Raw genomic sequence first — 27,636 nt, forward strand, 5'->3', positions numbered from 1 at the left:
GGGTAACAAACGACATACAAAATCTGATTCCACACTTCCTTGGGTCTCCACCCTATATGTGATGCTCATTATATCATGAAAATGTATATTTTATTGATAAATATAAATTTTTATTCATTTTTCCCTATCCACCTCTTGTCAAAAAGGAGAAGAATATCATGTTATTAAACTTGAGTCTCTTAGCTTTTTATGGCTTTGCTTGAGAGGTAAATAAAACAAGTGAAAAGGATATTGTTTTTGCCAATTAAATTGTAGCTGGTAGCAAGAATTGTTAAGTGGATGGAAAAAGAAACATTGTTTCTATTTGACTATTTCACTTGATAACCTCATTCCAAAGGAGGCAGCAAGCAAATCCATGTTAATATAATATTTCCAAGCATAAAATTCCAATTGCAACAAGTTAAAACGCCAAACATATTGTTATTGGTGTTTTTAACAGCTGAACTCTTCATCTGTATTACCAAAGGGGTGTCTCTGACGGAAATTATTCGAAATGGACAACAGCAAACCACAAACAGCACAGAAAATCCCATGTAAGAGTCAAGAACACACACTCTATTTCAGTCTAGTCATCACACGAAGTCAAAGACATTGTTCTTGCAAGCGAGCCATAACAATGGTAGATAACGTTCATTTACACCACCAAGATTTAGGCCACAGATGCTGGATTAGATTTGAGTTCTGTTTGATGTTTACTACAAGACCTGCCTCACTTCTTCCCTCGCAGCTTTGTACCAAGAGCCCTCTCCAATTTACCAATTATCTGTTGATTAGGAATGGCTTTTCCAGATTCGTACTCTTGTATAATCTGGGGTTTCTCATTGATCACCTGTTGGATGACAAGACAGATTCAATCAAATAACTTAAAAATTATAGATGTTTCATCATAATCTTAGGGCATCCATGCATGGGCATTCATAAACAGACACAGAGAGAGAGAGAGAGAGAGAGAGAGACCTGAGCAAGTTGAGCCTGGGTAAGTTTCTTCTCCATTCGAGCCTGCATGATGGCTTTCTTTAGTTCAGTTGACACTCGATCATCTGTTCATAAGTTTAAACACCAACAAAAATTTAGAATGGTTTTGTCTTAAAACGCAAGGTGCTACACAAGTTGCAAACTGGTGAAAAGATACACACTAACCATGGCAGGTAAGAACATGAATCATATGCATATAAGGTTTACAAATTATTAGAGGCCAGGTTTACGATATAGCATTAGAGTAAAAGTATGTAAATGACAAACCATATCACTTGTTACGGAGGATATTTCCAATGGTTGTTATAATAGAATATGGAAAATTACAAAAGCAATATGTAGATTAAATCATAAAAGCATAATTGAACTCCCAATGTGATTAATATAGCACAAAACGAAGTCAACTTGCACATGACCAACAACCCCGACACTCTAGAACAATATGCTGTCCAACTGAAGCAATGAAATCCTTCTACGGTCAAGAGGGCAAATATGCATCCAACACCGCCAATGCCAGCCAACCATATCTCAATTTTTTTTCACAAAAAAAGAAGAACATAAAAATGAAAGTACGCAAGCAAGCGAGACATTTTAACAAACCATATTGGTGCATTTCAACTCCCATTCTTTAAACCCACAAATAAAATTAAATTCATAGAACCTCTCTCTGTTTAACATTGCAAAACCATCTGTCAAATCTCTTCTGCTCATAAGTTAATTTAAAACTACTAGTCTTTACCGATGATACATTCCCTAAAGCAATCAGCAGTCATTACCTGGTACTGCTTTAAAACTCGTGTAAAACATACAAACATTAAAATCCATCCCAACATATAAATTCCGAAGGAAGTTTTATGTATTACTATCATACATAAATCCATTACCAATTCATCTGTAAATAGATTACAAAATTTTAGAAAAAACAGACAAAAATATATATAAGAAGGAAGGAATAAAATATATCTTACGAGTAAGAGTTTCAGTTTCTTCATCAAGCTTCCTGGTGTTCAAAGAAGTACTACTTGATGCTGCCCTGTTCGTCCCAGCATTTGCTGCAAATTCCCATTTACAAAAAAATAGAAATTTTATAATTTCTTTTTTTGCATTAAGAAAAAAAAAAGAACCCTAGTACTTATATTGGTATTTTGGTACTATGATCTTATTAAATGCTGCGATTCGACAACAAAACCAAAAAAAAAAAAAAACAGAGAAAAGAGAAAGAAAAGAACACATTTTTTGATGGATTCGATCTCGGCGCCTGCCCGACGGGCGGCGTTGACGACTTTCTCATCCTTCTTGGCGGCGGCGCTTGGGGCCTTTTTCCGAATAACCACCGGTTCCCAGTCTTGAGTTAAAGGTCCGATTCCGGCCATTGGTTCTGTTGTCTTAACCTTTTTTTTGATTCGATTTGGGTGTAAGGTAAAGGAATCCAAGTGTCTTAATTTGTTAAACTAAATTTGTTCAAAGCGAGCGGCCATATCTCATTCTTATATACAGATATGACGTGGCAGTAAAATCAAAATCCCTGAATTTAATTGGACTGGGCTTCTTGACAGAGCCCTAATCCCAATCAGGGTCTGTTGTTTCTTATTTTATTTTATTTCAAATTATCTCGAATTTAAATTCTTGTATCCTCGAGAGTAACATTAAGGAGTCTCGAGATGTCGATAACGACACTCAGAACAGTTATCTTTTGTATTTAACGGCACGACCCAGCTGGAAATGACTTAGCCAGAGGAAAGCGTGAACTTATACAGAATCCAGATGTTAGAAATGGTTAAACACTTCATGAAGCAATACAGGAATGATTAAACCAAAGGAAGGTAAAGCAAGTATGAATTGGTTCAGGTTGCAGGAAGAAGAGGATGCAATGGTAGCTATACAACAAGTATAGGTTATAAACCAGTAATTACATCATTGAATCAACTGTTGGTTCCTTCTAAATAATCTAATACCCTGTAATGTCTTGAATGAAGCTGATTAAGCTGTCTACCTACTTACCAGTCTGGAAAAAAACCAAACTGCCAAAACTGCATTTGAACCTTCAGCAAGATTCCTGAGCCAACAGAATCCAAATGGCGATTATGCAATGTTAACTTTCAGTTGTCTACACAGTTTCTTGATAAAAATATTTCTACTTCAACTTGTGAGCAATCCTCATGCTGCTCCTCAATACTTGAATTCTCCACCTCAATATTGTCTAAAAATTGTTTTCCGTAATCGAATTCTGCTGACAACTTATACTTATCAACAAAGAACAAGACAACTGCCAGCTTTAAAAAGAAGAGAATTATATAATTGAGAAACTCAGTTATAAAAACGATGTCTTGTAGAGCTTAACCATTTTAAAAGGTGTAAAGCATAATGATAATAGTAAAAAAAAAAGACCAACTATCTCACCAGGGAATTTACTGCTTTATTTAATTTGCTCCGATACTCAAAGCAATGTTTTCCAGATTATTGTCTTTATTGGGTTCTTCATTCAAAGTACTCTGCAATGTGAAGAAGCTACTTAAGGAGAGACAAACGAGGGCAAAGAGTTGGGGATTCCACAAAGCCATAAAGGAGGAAATGCTCAACAGGGGTGCATTACTTACCTCACTACTTATCAAAGCGCTATTATTTTGATGTGCATTGATATCCTCTTCTAAAGCCGATCCAGAATCTGTTTTGTCTGTAGGACCATCCAGCTCATCCTTGTCACAACTAACTTTTCCATCAAGCTGACGCTGCATTTGTTTAACTCAAACCATTAATAGACAACAACATCACAGTTAGAAGGTATTATACATGAACAATACCTGTGACAAGTCCTCTAATGAATGACTCAGAGGCTCACTCTTTAACACAATTGATGGAAGACGGTCAATATCCCAACCAAGAACCTTACAAATAACCAGCCCAAAAGCTCTATGAGCTCGCTTCTTTTTCGTCTTTGATATTGCAGTAGAATGCTGAAGAAGCCCCACACAGTCTTTAAAAGTCCTCCAAACTTTCTTCCCAATCCCACAACAGACCAAACAACAGAAATCCCCACCTCTACAGTTGGTCTCATAATAACTTCGTAGTTCATTGTTCTCTGTGAAAAGCCTCAGAAAGAAATTGAACTCCTTACATTCTATAGACCCATCTTCATCCATTAAATCATCTTCATCTTCATCATCAACTTCACTATCATTTTCATCAGAGTCAGATTCATCAGTTGTAGACAAGAAATGTTTACAACCTTCAAAGACATTACGCTGCAACTGCACTATGTTGAATCTAGTCTGCTCTTCAGCAGGAACCACAAGAGTGACAGGAGCAGTACAAGGCTCAAAGCTGGGCCATCCCATAATTGTTGAAGTGGACTCATCAATAGGTTCTATGCAGGGCCATTCAGCACTTGGGATCTGTGATAAGCCTAATCTCTGCATTATACACATTCCAAAACAAATTTTGTTTTTGATAATTCCAAAATGATTAACCCTTTTTTTCCTATTTTCACATTCACAAGAAAGGGGGGAAGTGGGGAAGTGATGGAATATGAAAGAAACACTTACCATCAATTCACAATTACTCTGATCAATACCAGAAACCTCATTTTCAACTGATTCACTACCATCAGCATTCACAGACTGAGTACCCAAAATAAAATTCAAATCATCCCCCTTATCCTGCCAAATTCAACATAATCCAATCCTGTGAACTTGGAAAACCAAAATTAACCAATGCATGAATAATGTCAGAATATGAAGCATTGCAAAAAGCCAAAACTTGGGTAAAACTAAAGAAAAGCATATTTTGTCAAAATTGAGTAAATAAGGTAGGCTTAGTATTTTATGGGAAAAGCTTAGTTTCAAAATTAGGCTTTTCAGCAACTATTGGCATATCCTTAAATCATCTGTTGTCCTTCTTTCTGCAAATAAGTCATGAGATTAAATACTTGCAGATCATTAAAATTTAGGAAGCATCATTATAGTGCTCTTAGGAATGAAATGAAGATGAAGGCGATGATATTGAGTTTACAAGCAAAATAATAGTGGTAACTCTAGTATTCCTGATCACTTCCATGAAATGTCAACCCTAGACCTACATTGTTGTACAACTATTATTATCATTTTTTTTGGAAAAGAAATTTCAGCTATCTAAATTGTCTTTCAAATCAAAACCCTCATCTTTCATGTAATCAGTAAAATTACAAAAACTAACTATCTTGGAAGACACAAGATTACACAACTAAACTTCATGCGGTTGGTTTTATCACATTGTACGATGATCACTACTATCACAGCATTGCAAAAGGGCATAAAAAGTACTAACAAAAAAAATACATAAAGTCTAACCACACAGTTACATGCTCCTTTCTTGACTTCCACATCTGAATTTTCAGTTTCAATATTTCCCACATTTTTAATCCAATCATCTCCCTTTAGCGTGTTCTGCTACTTAACACAATTAGAATACAAATCTTTATTTAACTTCACATCTCATTCCTAAACTTACATTCCACAAATTGCACATTAAATTAAGCAGATAATCCAAACGCCCTACTCATTTCACAAACCATCTTTCCAGCATTACTCCTTTCAAGCCTAGAAACCTTACCGTTCACAGGTTTATATCAACTATAACTATTCTCCCCATAATTCTACAAATTATTCAATTCAAACCATCTAGAAATTATTCAAATAATATGCAAGTAAACTCAAAAAATGTCGAACTAAACACAAGAAATTTACCTGGGTCAAATCCGCCAAACTACGACTCAAAGGCTCACCCTTCAACAATATCACAGGCAACCTATCTATATCCCAACCAAGAACCTTACAAACGACCAATCCAAAAGCTCTGTGCCCTCTCTTTCTCTTGGTTTTCAATATAGACATACAATGTTGTACAAGTCCAACACATCCTTTGAATTTCTTACCAACATTTTCACCAATGCCACCACAAACCAGACAAAAAAACTCACCTTTCTCATGATTCTCCTCATAGTAACCCCTCAAGTCACTGTTATTCACAAAAATTCCCATAAAAAACTTGTCCTCCTCACCGTCTTCTTCTTCTTCTTCTTCTTCTTCTTCGTCTTGACTTTCTTCATCGTCAACAACCCTTTTGTTGAAAAATTCTTTGCAACTTTCAAGAACCTTGCTTTGCATTTTCAAGGAGGAAAACCTCGCTTGGTCTTCAACTGAAACGGGTTTGGTCGGGTGGTCCGGTTTGCACTTGGGTTCTGGCCATCCTGGAGATGAAGGTGGTGGAGGCTTGACGAGGGTGGACCAGTCGGGTCCATTGTCTGGTTTGGGTGGTGGGTAGGATCCTGAAGTGGCAAGCCTTTTGCTTTTGTTGGTGGGATTCCGTCTTAAGGGTCTGGGTCTTTTCTGGGGGATTGGGTTAGGGTTTTGCGGGGGACCTTGGTGCCAGAGAGAGTGCAAATAGATTACTTCATCTCTTAGCCTCTTCTCATCGTATGGGTTCATTGAGAGAAGGTTTTTCTTTTTTTTTTTTTTGGGTCTTTCTTTATTTGTTGAGAATTTTTCAATGAAAATTCTCAGGCTTGAATGAACTGTCAAAAATCTTCTTAGTTGGAGGCCGGAAAAGAGAATGTAAGGGAAGTGGAAACGTGGGGAAGGAGGACAAAGGAAAGGAAATATGTTTACATTTTTTTTATTGGAAAATACGTCGAAAAAATGTTAAAAAAATAAATTTTGTCTTTTTTATTTCACCATTACTTTTAATTTTGTTTATTAAATCAAATCAGCCCTTCTCTCTTTCTCTTTCAAAAAATAAAAAAATAAAAAAATCCATTAAAAATGGCAAAATTATCCACTCACGTCCTTTTATTTTTACCCCACCCTTCCACTTTTTCTAGTTTTCTCACCTTCCAAACACATTGACGGCTTAACAAGAAACTCCCATTAAACAGTAAACACCAACTCCGCAGCAGAACTACCAAAAATGGCGGGAACCCAGTAAACCTCTCATCTTTGTTTCCATGCTAAAGCTCTCCTCTACCCTTACAATCCCCGCTAAACCCAAAAGTCCTCCTTTATTCTTCTACTTCCCCAGACCAAAACCCCAAAAAGCCCCAACCTTTTTTCTCCCCTTTCTTTTCACTTTTGGAAACAAACGAAAAATGTCGGCCAAAATTATAGCTGAGTATGCCAAGTCTGGCAGGTCCTCTTGCAAGAAATGTGGCAAAGCAATAGCTGCTCAGGCCCTGAGGTTGGGCCTTGTCACCAGAGATTTAAGAGGCTTTGACATGACCAAATGGCATCACTTGCCTTGCTTCTCTGAAAAGATCGATTCTGTGGATGTAATTAAGGGCTTTGACTTACTCAAGGTTGAACCTTTTTAGCTTTTCATTTGCAGCCAAATAGATTAAAAATATTTGGGTTTGGATTCAAAAGTGGTTTTTTTTGGTTTCAGGGTGTTGATCAGGAAGCTTTGAAGAAATTGGCGGATGAGTCTGATGAGTTGACGGAGCAGGTACTTAGTTAAATTTCTGTGAATTATGATTGCAAATGCGAAATGGTGTTATCTCTTGTTGGTTAACTTTTGAGTTTAGTAGTTGGTTAGAGCTTGACGCTTGACAACAAGCTGAGTGTGATTTGAGGAATAGTGTTTCAGTGGTGTCCAAGAGGAGTTCTGTTCAGTGTTTAAGGTTTCTCTGTGCTCATGACTCAGGAGTAGAAGTATATATCTGTTTTACTCTCTCCTACCTTAAACTCTATATTATGAACAAATAAGTAAATTTTAACTAAAACAATGCTTTTTTTCCTCCATACCTTTGTCTTTTTTGTGCAGCATATTCTATAATATATATTGGTAGCAGGTTAGAGTTTAAGACCGAGTTTTGTGGTTTGAAAGGCGCACATTACTTCAGAAGTTTTGATTTTTCAATTGAGCAGTTGTGTATCTATCCTAGAATTTGAATGTAATGGAATTTTAGTCATTTGCAGTTACAATGTTCTTGCTTTGTCGTGGTTTTCCCCTAGATTGGATAGTTGACAAAAATTTTCCTAGGTTTTACTCACTTGCTAATATGTTTGGTTTTCTATTTTTTTTCTTTCCTTTTTTCATGGAGATGAAGAGGCGATGCTTTAGGTGTATTTTTGAGGGTGCAAAAAGACCAAATTAAAATTATGGGTTTTCCACTTCATCTTTGTAAGTTTATGAGTATCCTTTACCTATTCTTACATTATTTAATAAACAGTTGAAGGGAAAAGATGAGGATGAAGAAGAAGAAATGGAATTGGAGAAAAGTAATTCAAAGAAAATTAAGGTAAGGGGTTCATCCCTTTCCACTTTCTTACATGGTGTAGAGACCTTCAGAAAAAAGAAAAGGAGAAAAGGAGAATAAGTTTTTATTTTCACCTTTGTACTTGCACTTTGTATCATTTATCTGTAGTATTTTATGTCATATCCTGCACCATTTGCAGAGAACTGATAAAGACAAAGAAAATAATGATGTAGAGGAAAGTAATTCAAAATTAAGGGGGCAAGTTATCCTTTTCCTTCAAGTGACTCAAGAAATATGATTGTGATTACCTTTTATGAGTTCCAACTTCAAAGTCTGCCTATTTGACTGTGGGCTAATTTGGGATGGACCAAAAATTTGTGAAGTGTGACTAGTTTGTGTGGTTAATCCTAACTTTTATGTATAATTGCCTATGTATTTGTTTGAGTTCTTGATGTTTGTGTAGTTGTCGAGCCCAACGATTGATCAGCTTTAACTTTTATGTGCTCTCAACTAGTTGTCAACGCCAGATGAGAAAGCTGTGATGGACATAGCCTTTTCTGTCTCTGATGTGAAGGATAAGTATAAGGTATGGCATATTTTGCTTGTTATATGATATGTTTTAGAAACTTAACATATTCTAAACAAGTTTCTTTATTTGAGATCAAAGGTCTATATAATTATTGAAAAATTTCTGTTTTACCTATTTTTATATTTTTATCTTTGCTTTAGGATGCTGCATTAAAACCAAAATGGAAGGCATTCCAAACAATCATATTTCTTGAGCAGGTGAGATACCAGTCAAATAGTACAAAAGAGATATGAAGAAGAAAAAACTTGGCTGCTTTCATAATGGTGGATACCGAAGTTTATTACTTGATTTAATCTTGTAGATTCTAACTACTTTTATTAGCTAGATATTTATTATCATCACTTTCATCTCCTTCATCATTTTATGCATTTAATCTTTGGTGGCATATCCAAATAATTCTAATGTCGAAATGTAATCTAATCTTCTTGACTCAGTCTTCCTTTTAGTTGATTTGTTGGTAAGGAGCACTTCAGTTGTAAGGTGCATCTCCTTTCATCTTTCTCAGGATGATGGTCTTCATGATTCGGGTAAAATTGCTGCATTTGATTTTGACGGCTGTCTGGCTAAAACATCTGTTAAAAGGTATGATTGTATGCAGTTTTTGTGCATTAAATTATGGCTATTAAACATATATATGCACATGCATACATATGAAATTTCATAAATCTTACATGCATCGGTATTGGATGAATGAAGTAAATGATTGCTTTTCTATCAGTTGATTTCACATTGTTGTTAAATGAGATTCAAATTCCACTAGTTTGTTCTATGGCACGCACTTGCATGCTAATTTTTAACTTGTTTTTGGTTCTGAATGATGTTGCTTTTTTTTAAGCCTTTATTCCTCCTTTTCCATGCCATGTAACTTGATAGAATGTAATATAATGCAACATAGTTGCTCAACAGGGTTGCAATTTTCTTTTTCATTTTTATTTCATTTATTTGTTTCTTCATCTTGTGATTGGTTCAGAACAATCTTGTTAATGTAATCTTCTTTCTGTACTGAAATGTCTCAAGATAAGTTAGATCCGGTGAAGAAAAGATAATTTTTTTGATAGAGACCTTAGATCTGGAGGAAGCATCTGGTCACATATCCCACTTCCTGAACGGTAAAGGAACGGACTCAGTCGCCCCTCTAATAGTTTAGATAGAAAGGTTGAAGAGGAACGGAAGTAGGGGTCTCACCCCAGTATTCATTATCCCATTACCAAGGCCATACTCAGTAGCCATAGCTTTGTTGCACTGCCCACTGCTATTTTAGTCCCCGTTCAGTTTCCCCTATCTTTATTGAGTTCGACCAGTTGTGAATTCAGTAGTAGATGAGATATTGGAGTCTTCAGCTGTGTTAAACGGGATCTTCATTTTACCCTAACATACCTGTGTCGGATACTTTTTGGACACTTTACTATTTATATGAATATGACACTTACATCCTCATTATTAATGTAAAAGGTTGTAAAAAACGGAATGTACCTCTGTCCAACACCCTTTCCCGAGTCCATGTAACTTAGGTCTTTAGTGATTAACCTAAGCTAAACCAAATCAACCAAAACCATGGGGAGGCTGGAATGGGATTTAGAGGTTTAGGAGTTAGAGGGGATAATGGGAAAATGGAAATGGCTATTTTGCCAACAAAATGTAGAATGGCCATGGGCCACTCTATAATGCCAGTCCAATCCTATGTGCTGTGCTTTAACCATCAAATTGAAGCCGCAGATCACTTTTTTGAACTGATAACTATATTTCTTGGTTTTCAGAGTAGGGGCAGATGCTTGGTCCCTTATGTATCCTTCAATACCAGAGAAGCTGCACAGTCTTTATGAAGAGGGCTATAAGCTGGTTTTGTTTCTTTTTCTTCTAAAAGCTTTCTGGCTGTTTATTTTCTATAACAAAATTATTATCCTAGTGCATTTGTTAATTTTTTTCTTGTTGTGAATTCTGTTTTACAGGTAATCTTTACAAATGAATCCAATATTGAGCGCTGGAAGAATAAAAGACAGCTAGCTGTGGACTCAAAAATTGGACGTCTCAACAATTTCATTAATCAAGTAAAGGTTCCAATGCAGGTTGGGGTTGATCCATTTAGTTACCTTTGCTATTCCTCTATAAAAATCAAGTATTTCCTAACTATTTGGACTTCTCAGTAGAACCAAATCCCAAATCATTTCTGGTGCCGAACTTGTCCAGATTCTATATTGATCACCATTATGGTGCTTCATGAAATAATTGCTTCCAGGCTGCATCTCAATAGTGTTACACTGAGAAGAGTGGCAAAATGCATTCATCTAGCAAACCCCAACTAAATTAAGGTTTATTTGAATTCAGTTAATGTGCTGCTTAAGGCTTCCGGCAAAATATATATAGAGTATTAATGGGGATGTCCAGACTTTGCTGTAATCTGGCTCTTTAATATACATTTTAAATGGTTTATAAATAAAACGACTCACTCTTTAGGTATCATTCTCTGGTATCTGAAAATCTTAATTTCGTGGTCACTCCATTATGATGCTATCTGAACAATGAAGTACACATCACCATATTGATTTCTGGAATGATTGAATCATCTATAATAAACATCTGACCATGATCTTCTTACTTGCTTTCATGCTTTTTTTTTTTGTTATGAATGCCACCATTCTGCTGAATCAAGCTGGATTTTAGGGGATTGTTTCTGTCTCTCATTTTGTTCTGATGGCCTAACGTGTCTGAAGCGCTCTACTATAATGTAGAATACTACAAATTTGAAAGGTCTTCAGTTGTTATATATGCGTGCAGGTTTTTATAGCTTGTGGGTTAGGCGGTAAAGTAGATGATCCTTTTCGAAAACCTAATCCTGGGATGTGGCACATTATGGAGAAACACTTCAACTCTGGCATTCCAATTGATATCAACCAGTTATTTTTCTCTTACTTATCTCGTCTTCCTCTTCTAAGCTTTTAAGTAATTTGACTTGTACTTGTTGATAGTGATATGGAAATTTACTTAGTGTGATAGCATGATCTGGTTGCTTAACTTTGTGATTTAGCAGAATGGAACATTGATCTGACAGAAGCTCTGATTGTCTGAATTTTAGATCTTTTTATGTTGGTGACGCTGCTGGGAGACCCAATGATCATAGTGATGCTGATATAAAATTTGCACAGGTTTCATTGAACTTGTCCATGTTACTGATATTTTATTTTATTCTCAAAAATCATCAGTTTTCAGTTATTGATATTTTATGCAAAAACATGTCTTCTATGCCATTTGGCAGAGACTGGATTATGGAAATGCTCTCTTTGTGCTATTATGCTGATTAACACAATTTTGCAACCTTTTTCATGGCCTTGCTGTTGTTTCCTCTTAGCTTCGCAATAATGTGCAAGACACCATGGTCATTTTAATACCCATTTTCTAAACTGCCCTGTTTTTTTTCCACATGTCAATATGTGCCTCTTGGGTGCCTGTATTATTGATATGGAATGGTTAAGTCTTGCACTGAAGTTTTTGCCAGGAAGAGAAAAGACGTGTGCGACTTCTTTTGAAATAGTTCTAACAAAGATATCCACATTAATCAATATGAGTAATCCAGATTACTAGTATCATCATGTCTAGAAGCATTAATTTCATAGCTATCGAAAAGTTTAAAGCTTATATATATTAAGTAAACATATTTAGTAATTCTTTCATATCACGTGAAAAATGTGCGAAGTTGTTAGATATGTGAAGGCATTCACTCATTGTTGTTTCATTAGTTTCTAGTAGTATACAAAATATTAATTATTGGTTCAGCATGGTCAACAGAGTGATTTACATGATTTTCTGTTGGTTGCAGGCGGTAGGATTGAAATTTTATGTTCCTGAGGAATACTTCAGTACTTGAGTGAATTTTTTATTGTAGCTCCTGATGCACAAAGTAGCAACGTTGTTGGCCTGTGGTTCTGTATTATTTATAAGCCATACTCATCTTGTCTGATGTATCTTTTTAACAGCAAAGTCTGTGCAACACAAATGTCATCGGAGATTATTATGCTTTAAAGTAATTTATTTTAAGGCCTCTCTCTCTCTCCCTTAGCAGCATATTTTTAAGTGAGAATAAAACCAACTTTGCAGCCACTATCCCAAAAAACAGAGCACATTCTTTACCTACAGTCCGGAGAGCAACAGTGAGTTTCCCATGCTAATCAATAATGGAATCAGCTTTCCTGTTTAGAGCCGCTGAATCATCCCGACTGGCTAGCCTGGCAGTTGGAAGTTGACATGATGCATCAAGCTATGCATCAACGACCGTTAGAAGTTTCATTGCCTGATTTTGCAATCTCATCTTGATGGAGTGTATGTTAAGATCTAGTTTAGCATTTCAGCAACAGAACCTGAAACCAATAGCTAATGTAACTGAAATGTATAGAGGGCATAACCTCCAGTGGAACCAAACTGAGCTTTTCTATAATGCCATCTATTTTTAATAGGAGTAACAAGTTAAAAATACACAATTTATAACCCACATAATGCAAACAACAATCCCTCTGAACACTAATAAGCCGTGGGATTAACCCAATCCTCAATGGTTAAGTTGATCCAGATATGCCAATAGTGGGAGGGGACGGATTCAAGATGCTGCAATATGTATTCTCTTGCAAAATAACGGATCATATACACCAACTTTCTTCCTCTTACTATAGGTATGTGCCCACCAAGGTCGATTAAGATGGCTGGCAGCATATAGGTACTAATGATTGTTGCTGGTTGTTGCATTAACTTTTCACTGTTAGCCAGGAATTGTGAAGTGATTGCAGTGTTAACTTGTACTATTAAAGGGTCTTCATGCCCTTTATTTTAGTATATAAGAGCCATTTTCTAATACTAAGTGGGCTCGATATTGATTCAAACTTCATAGGTTGATTGTAAATGACCTTGTTGCACCTTAGCCGGCATCAGCTCCTTCATACCTTTTAACTAGCATGATACTGATGCAAACTGAGTTGGCTCCCAAGTGCTTGGTTCAACCCTGAATTGCAGAATTCAATTCATTGATAAAATGCTAGTGAATTCCTGAGCGAGGAAATCTTTTCATGTTACTGTCTAGCTTAATGGAGTTACATATATAATATATCCAAATGACCAAAACATCCATTAATTCAGGGGATGAAATGGATATATCATTCTTTACGAAACATAGCTCAACATTTGATGAAACAGTAAAGGTAAGCCACTGATATGTATGACTTTACAGCATAAGCACAAGTAATGTTCAAAAGAAGGCTTACATTGAAAAGCTAAAAGATGACATTCCTAACATCAACAAAGCTTGAGCACAACATGTAGGAACATAGGATATGAAACAGATCATTTTAACCTACTTTCGGTGTCTTATAAACTTACATCACTAAAAGGAAGCTTCATTACTGAGACGTATTCTAGGATATCTAATTCATAACTCAACAGCAAACACTGAGACAACTGAAGGTATGCAAGAGAGATTTATAACTGCAAGAGAAGTAAGATTTCCAATTTCTGTTTCTTAAAGTGTAGATAATGTAAAAACCCAAGGCAAGGTTGTCGCAGTTTGTTGTATTCTATTCTCTGCTGCTAGGCCACAGGACTGAAAAAAGAGTCTCCGAGTGAAGGGAGTGTTTCCAATTCTCTAACATAGGCAACTAGACGAAGTTCAGTGATATTTCCAAGCATAAGCACAATATGAAGCCTCTGGCTAAAAATAGAAAAAAAAAAAAACAATGTGGAGCCTAATAGACTAAGATTCATATAATCATATAAGTACCACATCAGCATATACAAAGAATAGTGTGTCAACTGCACAGCATCTGGTCAGTAATTCCAGGGACAACTCCGTTGTTCACTAGATTTCTAATATCAACCCATACATTGGGAAAACTGGCATACAATTCCTAGATAGTTTTTCAACAAATGATTCCCAGCCTCTTCATAATCAAATGCCAATAATCAGAGCCAAAAGTATGTTGATTTCAATAGATGTATCAAAATGCAATTCTGCAGAGGGTAAATCAACGCCAATGGTAGGATAAATTATGTAAAGAACTACCATATATGTAATTCAATGAGTTACACGACAAACTGTGCAAACTCTAGCTACATGACTCCCTCAACTCTGAACAAAAATTGTTCTACAACATACATTCGGTACAGTTTTACAAATAATTTCAAGATTCCTTTAACAGTTACAAAAACAAGCTTGGTGCAGCATATAGACAGATTTGCCATGAATATGTGGTCATCTATGTTATAATCAAATAGCTAAGTCTCTTCCGATAAATTTACTGCCTCATTCTTTCCTACCAATCTCACCCTCCAATATTGCATGCCTTGTCAAGACAATCTCCTTCACAAGATTCCTATATTAAATGGTCTAACAGCTGCGCATAAAAACAGCTCCGGAGGAATTTTGCTCTTCTTAATCCTTCTCCTCCACGGACCAATCCCTGCATATTTCCACTCTTCTGGTCTCACTTTTGCTCTTTTACCCCTCAGGGCAGTTTCATCTCCATCTTCCATAATCTTTTTCTTTTTGTCAGCTTCCATTACCCCCAACTGCTTCTTGTAGAACTCTGTAGTCATCTCAACACTTCGTTTTGCAAGTTTTTCCATCCTTTCAGAGCTACTTACTGCCTTCTGAAACTCTTCCTCCCAGTACTTTTCATCCTCTTCTTCCTCAGATTCCTCTCCTTCGGTCCCAAATGCTTCATCTCCACCTTCTTCCATATCCAGAACCACATCCTCTTGATCCTCCACCTCCTCATCATCACCACCATCATCCTCAATCCAATCCGTGAACTGGGTCTCACCAGAATCTCGGCCCCAATCATCCTCAACATCATCCGGTGCATCACAACCCAACTCCATCTCCTCCAACTTAGCCTTCCACTCCTTTGTGTATGGATGCAAAAGAGGCACCGGATGATTACTCAACAAAAACTCTAAACACCGAGATTTCCGTTCGTCACTCAACTTCTCAAACCCTTTCACCACATCATCCACAAAAGCCTTTTGACTCACCTTCACAATCTTACACAACCCCTCAAAATAACTACACAGTTCCACACTCCCATCCTCTTTCCTAACCTCAAACAAATATAGCCCTTCGGTTTTAGGATCAAGAAACGGTATCAACGCCTTAAAAAAATCATCTTGACCTTCAAAACCTACATTGATAACAGGCTTCTTAACATAAATGATATCCGGTCTCATCCAAGCCGCGCATTGAGTAATCAAAGATCTAGCTTTATTCCCTAATCTCCCCATCAAACTCCACTTGTCTAACCTCTCATTTTTCCTAGCTTCAACAACAACTTCACAAACTAAAGTCCATTGTTCCCAAGGCAATTCATTTAACCTCCATTTCGGGTGCCTAACAAACACCCAAAAGTACCTAAAGCCAACATTTTTATCCATCATTTCCAACCTTTTCCCAAACTCTGAAGCCATCTCGAACTGTTCTATCTTCTCCCATTCCTCATGATTCTTCACTTCCCCTATCATCGTAACCCTTTCATCCGTAAACCGCCCTCGAATTGGGTCGCCAACGACAACCCCACGCCAAGAATAAGGCCCAAATTCACCATACTTGTACCAATCAAAAGGGTGTTTCAAATTCGGGTCGTCTTTTTCCATGAACCGGACCATCCTGTCGTAACCGAGTCCGATTGCTTCCAGCTCTTCTTCCGTGAAGTTATCGGCATGGTTTGGTTTCCCAGGGTTCTTCAACCGGTAGAAGAGGGATTCGGCTAGCTTTTTCGATTTTCGACGCGCGTTTTGCTTCGCCACGCGCCTTATCTCCGCGCTGCCTTCGAGCCGGCCCGAGGATTGGCCTCCCGGTTTCTTCTTGCTCCGGCCAGCAAAGGCCCGGACGTCTCGGTGATGAATGGAAAGTATGGGGTACTTTTGGCGGAAAATGGGGAGTATTGGCGGGGTAGGGAAGGGGTGAGGAGTGGCTTAGGGCAGGAAGAGAAGGAAAGAAGGGTTTAGGGTTTTAGAGAAGGAGAGATTTTGAGGCTGCATTTTTCGTTAGGAAAATTGAACTGGAAATATCGGAAAATCAATTAAAAAGACGGGAGAATCACCTTGATACCCAACCGTCGGATTTCTGGGATGGGGCAACTCGTAGGGCTGGGATCATCTAGATCCCAAGGCCTTCGCGCTTACTAATATACATAGAAAAATAAATTCTCATGCTAAGAGTGATATTACATACCAAAGGAAATCTCAATATAACTACGAGTCTCATAACAGTTAAGTGCTGTATAAGCTATTCAATTAAAGCAAATAAGTCAAATGTTAATTCAAGTTTGATTTTTATTTTTAAAAACCTACTAAAGAATGAGTGGCAAGTGAATAAATCACAAACTGAAAATTAAAAAAATGAGAAATTTTCATGGGAGAAAATTTTATGTATTATTTTATATATATATATATTCTTTAATTGATCTTAATTAGTTGGTATTATATTACTCTTTGTTGGGAAAAATAATATTACTCTAACTTTTAATGTGAAAATGCGACGGAAGGATGAGAACAAAATGCTTACAAATATTTCCAGCTATTTCCTAATTCCTCTCCTTTATATGATATTGAATTTTGTCACACACACTGCTTGCATGTGACATGAATTTCTTACTTTTGAGCGTTTTTCTTGGTAGACAAGAAGGAAAAAAGCTATCTTTCTTACCCCACTTAGATTTCGATCATGAAATTCGGGTCTAATTAGCATTTCCCAATAAGAAAATATGCAAATCCTACTAACGTCTCGAGTGGGATAGGATTCTTGCTTTTCAATATTCTAACACGGTGCCAACACTTTTTCTTTTGTTCCATTAATGTAGTTTTGATTCCATGCACCAACACTTGTGCTGTTGAAATTTCTGAACACAATCAATAAATCTAAATGCATTAATGGAAAACAACTCAAAAGACTTGTTGATTGACTTGAAAAAGAGATGTCCACTGCTTGTATTTTTATGTCCCTCGGCCTCAGCCACAGCTCATGTTCAACTTCACCTCCCTAGCTTTGCTCCTTTCCGACAACCCTTGTTTCATACTTTCCTTTTTCTCGAGAAAATATGGGAAGGTTATGAGGATGTTGTACCACATCCTTTGCTTGCTTTTAGCGCTCGTGTATTTCCAGCGCCATTGTTCATTGAGTTTCCTTTCGTCAGCTCATTTCTGCCTCCCAGAACAGGGAGCTGCCTTGCTCGAATTCAAAAACACCATTTCTCTATATGATTATTGCGGGACATTTTCTTCTTACCCTAGGACAAATTCTTGGAATGAAAGCTCGGATTGCTGTTCATGGGATGGAGTCAGTTGCCACATGGTGACGGGTCATGTGATTGGCATAGACCTCAGTAACAGCTGCCTTTACGGTACCCTCCTAGCAAATAGCAGCCTCTTCCACCTTGAAACACTTCAGTGGCTCGACCTCAGTTTCAACCACCGTTATGTCTCTCTTCTTGAAAATAGCAGCCTCTTCCACCTTCAAGAACTCCAACGACTCAACCTTGCTCACAACAATTTCAATGGCTTCATCCCTTCGGAGTTATTTCATCAATTTGTGAGTTTGACCCATCTTAATCTCTCTTCTAATTCATTATGTGACTTAATCCCATATGAAATCAGTCTCCTGTCAAAATTGGTTTCACTCGATCTTTCCAATAATGGTTATCCCGACTTGAGATTTGATAGTCAAGGTTTTGACATGCTTGTACGCAATTTAACTGAATTAAGAAACCTTAGCCTTGACTCTGTAGATATGTCTGATGTTGCACTTCCTTCCTTTATAAACGTGACTCCATCTCTGGAAAGCTTGAGTCTTAATGATTGTCAACTAGATGGAGAACTTTCAAGTGAAGTTTTTAGCCTTCCATACCTCCAGCACATAGATATAGGTTGGAATCAAAATCTCACAGGTCATCTCCCTAAGACAAACTTGAGTAATGCCCTTAAGTTGTTGGACCTTTCCTTTTGCCGTTTTAGAGGGTCAATTCCCGCAACATTTGGAAATCTCACTCAAATCATCTTCCTAGATTTTACAGGAAATGATTTTGGAGGACAGATTCCTGATGCTTTTGGAAACCTTAATAAATTGACTTTTTTGTCATTTGATTCCTGTAATTTTAGTGGTCAACTTCCATCAACTATGTTCAACCTCACACATCTTACCTATCTAGATTTGTCATATAATCGATTAGAAGGTTCGCTGCCAATTCATGTTAGTGAGCTTCAATTGCTAGAAGATATTAGCATATCCAAGAACCTTGTAAGTGGTGGCGTACCATCTTGGCTGTTTACTTTGCCATCTTTGAGAAGGTTAGATCTCAGCTATAACAAGCTCACCGGTCCAATTGACCAAATTCAGAAGCCTAATTCTCTTGAATATATTGATTTGAGTTCTAATGACATTCATGGATCAATGCCCAGTTCTTTTTTTGATCTTGTGAGCCTTGACACGCTTCATCTTTCCTCAAATAACTTGAGTGGTGTCATCAAGCCAAATATGCTTGCGAAACTCAAAAATCTTTACCATCTTAGTCTTTCAAATAATAGTTTACTATCTTTAAGTACAAGCAGCGATGATGAGAACTATTCCTTCCCTAAGCTTGCTACTGTGTCATTCTCTTCTTGTAGCATAAGACAGTTCCCAAGTTTCTTTCGAACATCAAATTTGGAGCTTTTAGATCTTTCCAATAACAAGATTCATGGTAGGATTTCCAAATGGGAAGCAGAAGGGTGGGAACAATTGAGTGTGTTGAACCTTTCTTACAACTTTCTGACCACCTTGGGGCAACTTCCAGCCGGAAAGAATATTCAAGTTCTGGACCTTCACTCCAACATGCTTCAAGGGCCAATTCTCTCAACTTGCTTGAATCTTCAGATTCCAAATCAAACACAAAGTTTGATTGTATTCTTAATTTCAAAGAATAAATTGACTGGAAATATCCCTCAATTGATTTGCAATCAGAGTTCGCTTATGGTTCTTGACTTATCTAGAAATAACTTGATTGGAACTGTTCCAAATTGTCTTGGAAATTTCAGCTATTCTCTCACGATCATGAATTTGGAGATGAATAATTTTTATGGCAAAGTCCCTGATTCTTTCGCAAATAATATGTTGAGAAATCTTCTCCTCAATGACAACCAATTGGAGGGATCACTGCCGCGATCCTTGGCTAATTGTAGTTCTTTAGAAGTTTTGAATTTAAGGAACAACAAGTTAACTGATACCTTTCCCTATTGGTTAGCTTCAGTTCCAAGGTTACGAGTTCTTACTTTGCAGTCCAATAGATTGCATGGTCCCATGCCCAATTCTATAGCTTCTTCTAACTTTTCTGCATTGCAAATAATTGATCTCTCACATAATAAGCTCGTTGGCCCCCTGCCAGCAAAATTCTTTCAAAATTTGAGGGCAATGGAAGATGTACCTAAAGATAGATCTTCGGAGTCATTCTTGTACAAGAATCCGAATGCTCAAGTTATGTATGCTTATGACTATCACCAAACTGCTGTAAATATAACAACAAAAAGAACGGAGATTGAGTTGGTCAAAACCTTGATCATTTTTACATCCATGGACTTTTCGAACAATTTATTCAGTGGACAAATTCCTGAGGAACTCGGAGAACTTATTTCACTCCAAGCACTCAACTTGTCTAACAACAACTTGACTGGTCCTATTCCGCCATCTTTCGGAAATATGATTGCACTTGAGTCCTTAGATCTCTCGTCAAACAAGCTTGGTGGTAGAATTCCTTCCCAATTGACGAATCTGACATTCCTTGCAGTGTTAAATCTTTCACAAAATGATCTTGTGGGACCAATTCCCCATGGGAAGCAATTTGATACTTTTGAGAATGATTCTTATAGTGGTAACTTGGGATTGTGTGGCCTCCCACTGTCAAAGCAATGCGGCGACCCTGAACCTAAACCACCGGTGCCAATGGTTAAGGAAGATGAAGGTTCTGAAATGGCCTTTATTTGGAAAGTTGTAATGATGGGCCATGGATGTGGAGTGGTGTTAGGATTGAGCATGGGATACATTGTATTCACAAAAGGAAGACCATGGTGGTTTATCAGAATGGTTGAGAGAGATTGGCAAAACTATGTTACAAAGTGGATTCGCAGAAACAGAGGAAGAAGAAACTAGCACCACATCCAGATCATGCATAGGTGAGTTTTTTTGCCAAAGTAGAATTACAACAAAGTTCTCATTGCTTTTGTAATCAATAATTGATTTTTCCTTTCTTTTTTTCTACTTGTCAGGGTGGCTTTCGTACTGAATCTAATGCACCCTGCTACTCTTAACGTTTGGCTTTTCCATGGCAGTGGTTTGAACAATTCCAGATGTTCTTAGTGGATAATTTACTTTTCATGTTCAGCAGATTTTATCTGAAGTTTCATGTGGAAAAGACAAGCTCTGAAGAAGTTTTTTTTTTTTTTTTCCTGATGAATTTAGGATTTGTATTGAAAATGTTGTAATTTGCAAGACTTTAATTAAAAATGTTCCAATGCTTTCATTTTAATTTTGTAATTAATTTTCTGAATTATCTTCACAACTCTACACGTGGACCCCACAAAGTCACCTGCTTCTCTGTCCTATACAAAATTCTTTCCTTTCCGAATTCCAGTCCGTAATCTCAGTTGCCAATGTCGAAGTGGAGTCACCATCACTTAACGGATCTCGGCTGCATCGCCAGCGAAGACTTTTCGATGAGATTAAAGTGATCGCAGTTGGGACCTCCCAAGGGTTCCTCTTGGTTTACTCAGCGTGATGATTTGATTCATAGACAGGTAAATTTTTTTTAATTTCTTATCATTTTGGAGCTTGGTTTGGTTGTTATTGCTATTTGCTTCAAAGGTTGCTTTAAAGCAAAATTATGTAATTGATTATAATGTTAATTATAAAGATAATTACTTCATATAAAAGTATAATTATGTTTTAGACATGTTTGACTAACTTAGATGACTCCACTCTGGTAATGTAGAGTATACTTCAAAGGTGGTTTCAAGAATCACATTCTCGTTTTAGGGATTGGAAACCAAAGAAAGATTCAAAGGTTATAGGAAACTCTTAAGGGTGATTACCTTACCAGTTATGGAATGTTAACAAGTATGGGTCTCGTTGATGCAGCAATCACTGACAGAATGGTAAAGAACAACTCAGCAAATATAGTCACATATACGATATACCACATCAAATATTGATTTCAGTATATTATATAAATAATTTAATAATATTTCAATTAATCATATTTTCAAAACAATTAAAGAACCATCATATTTAACCAATTAGTGAGATGATAAGCTCACTATTATAACTCGTTAGTGAGATCATACACTAACTACTATAACTTGTCTAATTGCTTTTTTTCTTTTTTAAAAGTTTACTATAATTTATTAATAAGGTCATACAATTAGTTTTGATGTCAAGTATCTCACTTCTTAAAGATTAATTCCTTCCTTTTAAAATTTTATAACATATCAAAAAATTTTCATATCTAGTTCATGAATCAATATTTGTCATATAAATAAATCAAAATAAAAAATAATTATATACTTGATTTTATTTTCATATACAAAAAATAATAAAAAATATTTAATTCTTTTAAAGAAACCTACATAGACAATAATTTCAGGACAAACAAAGTGTGAGCTTACTTATCTCTCTTTGCTTCAACAACTTGTTTTCTTAAAAATATAATTAAATATCTAATCACAATCATTTCAATATAGCTGATGAGGTAGAATTCAAACCATATCGAGTCTTTAATCGATTTTATTTTTTCAAATAATCCATCGAAATGCAATGATGAATTAAATTGAAAATAATGTTCTACATCAACATCCATTACCAAAAAATAAGTAATTGCGCTTTTTTTTATTAAGAAAATGTTGTATTTATATATTTTACACTTTATAAATGAAAGTATATATATGTTGATCATTCAAAAGTAATTATTTTTGTATTGGGTGTATTAGCATCAACCTTATTCTAATTCACTTTTGATGGTTGGGGTTGGGGTTGACATTTTCTACTCCTATACAAACAGTGTTATTCTTGGCCTTTGATTTTTAATTTGATGCGGTAATCTCATATTTACACCACTAGGCTCTGTGCATTTCTCTTTACTGTGTTTATTGTTTATATATCTATCATTAAATTAAATACTTAAATATATAAATATATATATTTTACATTCAGCATTTAAGGGCACACATTGAACCCTTAATTATACGTCGTTCAAGGATAGTAAAGAGTGGGCGTAGTCTTCACTCTTCACTCCCAAAAGCTATACAATGACCCTTAACTAGCTCAGGTTAAGAGTCTATGCAGACAAGTCTATATGGTACGATTTTAACATGTATGTATACAACAGTCAACACGCTTCATGCTTTTTCTTTCTAACATGGTAATTTGCCCTTCTTGTTTAATTTCCTTTTTGAATTCCCCTCCTCATCTTCTGTCACTATCTTCATTTCTTCCTCTTGGTTTGAAAGCTTAAAAATTACGATTAGCATGAGTCACTTACCAATAACAATCTATATATCATTAGATTGGTTTTTCTTAGCATATATGTCAGTTTCATGTAGCAAGTAATTAAGGTTCATTTGGCAATCGGAAAATAATTTTTTTAGATAAATTGGATTGGACAATTTGTGTCTCTGTATCTTAATTATATTCTACAATATTAACAATTTTATAACTAAATACAAATATGACACGATTAACTAATCGGTGTTAGTATTTGAAACACATATATGAATACGTATAATAATCATGTAATATGATTCAACATAATTAACGCATTTATTAAACGTGTTGAGTTTTAAGTTTTATATGACTCGATATGATTAAAAACACTATAAAACAATTAATACGATTCAATTTTTAACATGTAACATGATTAATATACAATTAAATTAAAAACTTACAATTAAAATATAATTTTATTATTCAAATTTAAAATCAATAATCATAAAAAAATTTATAATAAGATAATAATATCATAAATAACATCCATAAAATCCATTATCTTAATAAAATAGTTTCTTACGACTAAGCTTAAGCAGATTGATAAACATGTTCACTTATAAAGGTTAGACACAATAACATTATTTTTGTTTATTGAAAAGTGATTTTTTTCTGAAATTAAATACTTAAATACGTTGAAGGGCACACATTGAATCACCTACTCAAAGTCATTCAAAGACAGTTTTTTTCTGAAAAGAGTGGGCGTAGTCTTCACTCTTCCAAGCTTTTCAATGGCCCTTTGCTCAAGTTGTTAAGGGTCAATGCAGACAATGTATTTATACGTCATTCAATTCAAGGACAGTAAATAGTGGTCGTAGTCTTCACTCTTCATCCCAAAAGCTACACAATGACCCTCAGCTCAAGTTAAGGTTCAATGCAGACAAGTCTATAGAGTACAAATATTATAACATTTATGCAATGCAGACAACACTCAACACACTTCCTTCTAACACGGCAATTTGCCTATCTTTTTTAATTTCCCTTTTCATTTCTTCCTCTTGGTTTAAATGTTTAATAATTACATCACCATCAGTCATACATACATCAATAAGCATCCATAAATTAAATTATTATATAGGTTCTTCTAATCATATGTATCAGCTTGTGGTAATAAGTAATTGCAAGTTATCATGTAAGCATGCATGAATTCATATTTTGTATGCTGAATTTATAATAATTTTTTATTGTATTTTAGTATTTGACTCAATATAATTAAGTGCATGTATTTCCACATTTGTAAAGTTAGGTTTGAAGATATGGTTTCTTTTTTTTTCAAAATAAAAAGATTAAAAAAAAAGATTGGAGAGAGTTACTTCTTTTCTTTGAATATGATTATGTTAGGAACGATTTGGACAGCTCCTTGGAACAATATATTGGACAAGGATTAATGGAAACTATTGAGAGACGGTTGCCACGTGCTGCTGGTACTAATTGTGAAGGGACGGATTTGGTTGCAGCTGGGGGTTTGTCTAATAGTAATTTTATGTGTGATTGCATCCAAGGGCAAATATGTTCAGCTTAACGGCTTTGTCACGAATATCAATAAAAAATTAGATGAGTCTTAAAATATAAATATAAGTTTTTTATCATTTATTATTTATGTCTTTTAGATTGGGAATATGAGTCAGAACTTATACATTTACTTAACCTCTATTTTTAAAATTTAAAACAGTATAAGGTTGGGCTTAAGTTTTGACTAGAACCAGATTTCTGATGTGGGGTTTCATGAGAAATACAAGGGTCAAGAGTCTCTTTCCTCTGTGGATAGAATGCTAGTGCAAGTTAATGCAATGAGGGTGTTGCACAATTGAGTAAGATAAAATGTCATGAATCTCATATCAATAAGAGATGAGGTGAGCTTTAATATATAAATATGGATTTTTCACCACCTATTAAGCATGTCTTTTGGGTTAAGAATGTAAACTCGTTATTTATAATCTTACTTAAATTTTATTTTCAAACACCTGGACATCCTTAAATCCAAGCTTTTAATTATTGGGTTCTTATGTCTTATTTTATTCAATTGTGTCCATAAAGATCGTAGTTAATTTTAATTATGGGCATTAGTAATAAAATTGTGTATTTAAAAAAAAATAAAACGTGAGGCTGTACTTATCTCTCTTTGCTTCAACAACTTGTTTTCTCCAAAAACTAATCAAAAGCATAATCACAATCAGTTCAACATAGCTGTTGAGGTAGAATTCAAACCATATCAAGTCTTCATGGCTTTTCAGTTTATTTTATTGTTTCAAATAATCATCAAAATGCAATTATAAATTAAATTCAAAAAAATGTTTTACATCATCATGTATTATCAAAAAAAAAATTTGCGCTTCTTTTAATTGAGAGAATGCTGTATTTATATATTTTACGCTTTATAGATGAAACTATATGTTGATAATTTATATTCTATATTACAGATCAATAAGTTATGAATGAAAAAATAATAAAGAAATGAAAGGAGAAAAAATACAAATAACTCAAAACAATGTTAACCTTTTAGTTTAGATATTAAAAATTAAAATTTTGATTAAAAAGGGAATTGTACATACTTTCATTATAATGATTTGAAAAATTAACAACTTAAAATAAGAATTTGGATATCTAATATGGAGGATAAGGCCACAATTTAATATGCTTAAATAGGTGGTATATACAACTTGCATCTTTATTCTATACATTACATAAAAAATTTAAAAACTCCACAAACAAATTTAATTGATCATAGTGATTATAAATAAAAAAGTCAACATCGAAACATTAAACTAGCATACATAATTAAATGATTTAAATGAATAAATGATAATCAATGAATCTATATTATCATATTCATAAGTCATTAAACATATGTAATTATATATATAAAACATTATATATATTTTTTGAAATTCATATATAACATTATATAAAATATATTGTATATACATATGTATGTATATGTTATAATATTATCTTGGAACATTTTATTGTATTTTTGTTTATGTTTGTTGGAAAATTATAATGTGTTCAGTTATGTCTGTCCGAACAATTTAATGTTATAAGGCTTATGGTGTTGTTAAGATTTTATAATATCTAAACAAACTCTTAAATTATTTAAAAAAATTTAAAATTTTTTTATTTTTATTACATTAGCAGTAAGCCCAATCTTATGAAAAAAAAAAAAACAGTTTGAAATAGGTACCAGAACAGTGAACAGCTTTCACGCTTTTCGTTTCAACGTTATTTAAATTTTTCCAGCAATTTCCTAACTCTTCTCCATTCTATCATCTTTCGAGCTCTTCTTTTTAGTTTTGTCACACACGGCTTCTTGGCACCCCACTTGGATTCCCATCATGAAATATTTGGGTCTAAAATAAAAGAGACATCAAATGATGCAAATCCTACTAACGTCTCTAATGGGATAGGATTCAGCGGCCTTAATGCTAACACTTTCATGTTCCCACTTCTCTAGTACGTAGTTCACTTCTCATGTCCCTCAGCCTCAACCACAACTCATTTTTAAGTTCACCTCCCTCACTTGTCCCTTTGCCACAACCCTTGTTTCATACTTTCCTTTTTCTCGAGAAAATATTGGAAGGTTAATTAGGATGTTGTGCCAAATCCTTTGCTTGCTTTTAGCGCTCTTGCATTTCCATGTCGGTTGTTCATTGAGTTCCCCTTCCTCTTTTCTTCATTCAGCTCATTTATGCCTCCCAGAACAGAAAGCTGCCTTGCTCGAATTCAAAAACACCATTTCTCTAGATCATTGCTGGAAATCTGCTTCTTACCCCAAGACAAATTCTTGGAATGAAAGCTTCGATTGTTGTTCATGGGATGGAGTTAGTTGCCACAAGGTGACGGGTCATGTCATTGGCATCGACCTCAGTCAAAGCTGCCTTAACGGCACTCTCCATGCAAACAGCAGCCTCTTCCACCTTCGAGGACTCCAACGACTCAACCTTGCTTACAACAATTTCAATGGCTCTATCTCATCAGAGTTAATTAATCAATTAGTGAGTTTGACCCATCTTAATCTCTCTTCTAATTTATTCTCTGACTTAATCCCATGTGAAATCAGTCTCCTGTCAAAATTGGTTTCACTCGATCTTTCCTATAATGGTTATCCAGACTTGAGATTTGATAGCCAAGGTTTTGTCATGCTTGCACGCAACTTGACTGAATTAAGAAACCTTATCATTGACTCTGTAGATATGCCTGATGTTGCATCTCTTTCCTTTCTGAACTTGACTTCATCTCTGGAACACTTGAGTCTCAGAGATTGTCAACTACATGGGGAATTTCCAAGTGATGTTTTTCGCCTTCCATACCTCC

At 35.4% G+C, this 27,636-nt stretch overlaps 6 protein-coding genes across 9 annotated transcripts in view; 3 read left to right on the forward strand and 3 right to left on the reverse strand.

Annotated features, from left to right (window-relative positions):
- Positions 1-339: 339 nt before the first annotated feature.
- On the reverse strand, positions 340-2,475 carry LOC110419194 (multiprotein-bridging factor 1b-like). Its single transcript, XM_021432133.2, has 4 exons — positions 2,207-2,475; positions 1,944-2,027; positions 958-1,040; positions 340-829 (listed from the first exon to the last, which is right to left on the reverse strand). Exons 1-4 carry the CDS (start codon positions 2,346-2,348, stop codon positions 710-712), a joined length of 429 nt encoding a protein of 142 aa, XP_021287808.1. The 5' UTR covers positions 2,349-2,475; the 3' UTR covers positions 340-709.
- A 144-nt stretch (positions 2,476-2,619) lies between these two features.
- Positions 2,620-6,642, reverse strand: LOC110419193 (uncharacterized). Its single transcript, XM_021432126.2, is given in 6 exon segments — positions 2,620-3,398; positions 3,401-3,467; positions 3,573-3,704; positions 3,777-4,385; positions 4,518-4,631; positions 5,697-6,642. Coding segments are annotated over 6 exon segments (1,695 nt in total). The 5' UTR covers positions 6,438-6,642; the 3' UTR covers positions 2,620-3,366.
- A 179-nt stretch (positions 6,643-6,821) lies between these two features.
- On the forward strand, positions 6,822-12,826 carry LOC110419924 (phosphoesterase). Of its 3 annotated transcripts, XM_021433058.2 has the most exons (11): positions 6,822-7,300; positions 7,387-7,446; positions 8,174-8,242; positions 8,715-8,786; positions 8,930-8,986; positions 9,295-9,371; positions 10,547-10,628; positions 10,739-10,855; positions 11,565-11,683; positions 11,863-11,932; positions 12,604-12,826. In XM_021433058.2, exons 1-11 carry the CDS (start codon positions 6,953-6,955, stop codon positions 12,649-12,651), a joined length of 1,119 nt encoding a protein of 372 aa, XP_021288733.1. In that variant the 5' UTR covers positions 6,822-6,952; the 3' UTR covers positions 12,652-12,826. The 3 variants fall into 3 exon arrangements, 2 of the variants coding, with proteins under 2 accessions (XP_021288733.1, XP_021288735.1); XR_002445497.1 differs by lacking the exon at positions 12,604-12,826 and having other exon boundaries at positions 11,546-11,683; XM_021433060.2 differs by lacking the exon at positions 8,174-8,242.
- A 1,978-nt stretch (positions 12,827-14,804) lies between these two features.
- On the reverse strand, positions 14,805-16,898 carry LOC110419695 (uncharacterized). Its single transcript, XM_089784087.1, is given in 4 exon segments — positions 14,805-15,146; positions 15,149-16,690; positions 16,693-16,745; positions 16,747-16,898. Coding segments are annotated over 4 exon segments (1,728 nt in total). The 5' UTR covers positions 16,803-16,898; the 3' UTR covers positions 14,805-15,069.
- A 1,582-nt stretch (positions 16,899-18,480) lies between these two features.
- Positions 18,481-21,203, forward strand: LOC110419896 (receptor-like protein 20). 2 transcript variants are annotated; one of them, XM_021433023.2, is made up of 2 exons: positions 18,481-20,963; positions 21,057-21,203. In XM_021433023.2, the coding sequence occupies exon 1, from the start codon at positions 18,496-18,498 to the stop codon at positions 20,938-20,940; it is 2,445 nt and encodes an 814-aa protein (XP_021288698.2). In that variant the 5' UTR covers positions 18,481-18,495; the 3' UTR covers positions 20,941-20,963; positions 21,057-21,203. The 2 variants fall into 2 exon arrangements, with proteins under 2 accessions (XP_021288698.2, XP_021288697.1); XM_021433022.1 differs by having other exon boundaries at positions 18,496-20,963; positions 21,120-21,175.
- A 5,697-nt stretch (positions 21,204-26,900) lies between these two features.
- The window catches only part of LOC110419696 (receptor-like protein Cf-9 homolog), a 5,730-nt gene continuing 4,994 nt past the window's right edge, over positions 26,901-27,636 (forward strand). The window contains exon 1 of the mRNA XM_021432788.2: positions 26,901-27,632. Within this exon, the coding sequence (XP_021288463.2) occupies positions 26,913-27,632 (720 nt within the window). The 5' untranslated portion in view covers positions 26,901-26,912. The remainder of the gene's footprint in view (positions 27,633-27,636) is intronic.

The sequence above is a fragment of the Theobroma umbraticum genome, unplaced genomic scaffold, assembly GCF_002168275.2.
Source record: "Theobroma umbraticum cultivar Fairchild unplaced genomic scaffold, ASM216827v3 scaffold_67.0, whole genome shotgun sequence".
Classification (NCBI taxonomy): domain Eukaryota; kingdom Viridiplantae; phylum Streptophyta; class Magnoliopsida; order Malvales; family Malvaceae; genus Theobroma; species Theobroma umbraticum.

Coding starts and splice junctions, on each gene's coding strand:
- LOC110419194 (XM_021432133.2), bottom strand. CDS start 2,348: ATGGCCGGAATCGGACCTTTAACTCAAGACTGGGAACCGGTGGTTATT. Junction 2,028..2,206: donor GATCGAATCCATCAAAAAAT/GTGTTCTTTTCT, acceptor GGGAATTTGCAG/CAAATGCTGGGACGAACAGG. Junction 830..957: donor CCCAGGCTCAACTTGCTCAG/GTCTCTCTCTCT, acceptor GTCATCCAACAG/GTGATCAATGAGAAACCCCA.
- LOC110419896 (XM_021433023.2), top strand. CDS start 18,496: ATGCTTGTACGCAATTTAACTGAATTAAGAAACCTTAGCCTTGACTCT.
- LOC110419924 (XM_021433058.2), top strand. CDS start 6,953: ATGCTAAAGCTCTCCTCTACCCTTACAATCCCCGCTAAACCCAAAAGT. Junction 8,243..8,714: donor GTAATTCAAAGAAAATTAAG/GTAAGGGGTTCA, acceptor GCTCTCAACTAG/TTGTCAACGCCAGATGAGAA. Junction 11,933..12,603: donor CTGATATAAAATTTGCACAG/GTTTCATTGAAC, acceptor TGTTGGTTGCAG/GCGGTAGGATTGAAATTTTA.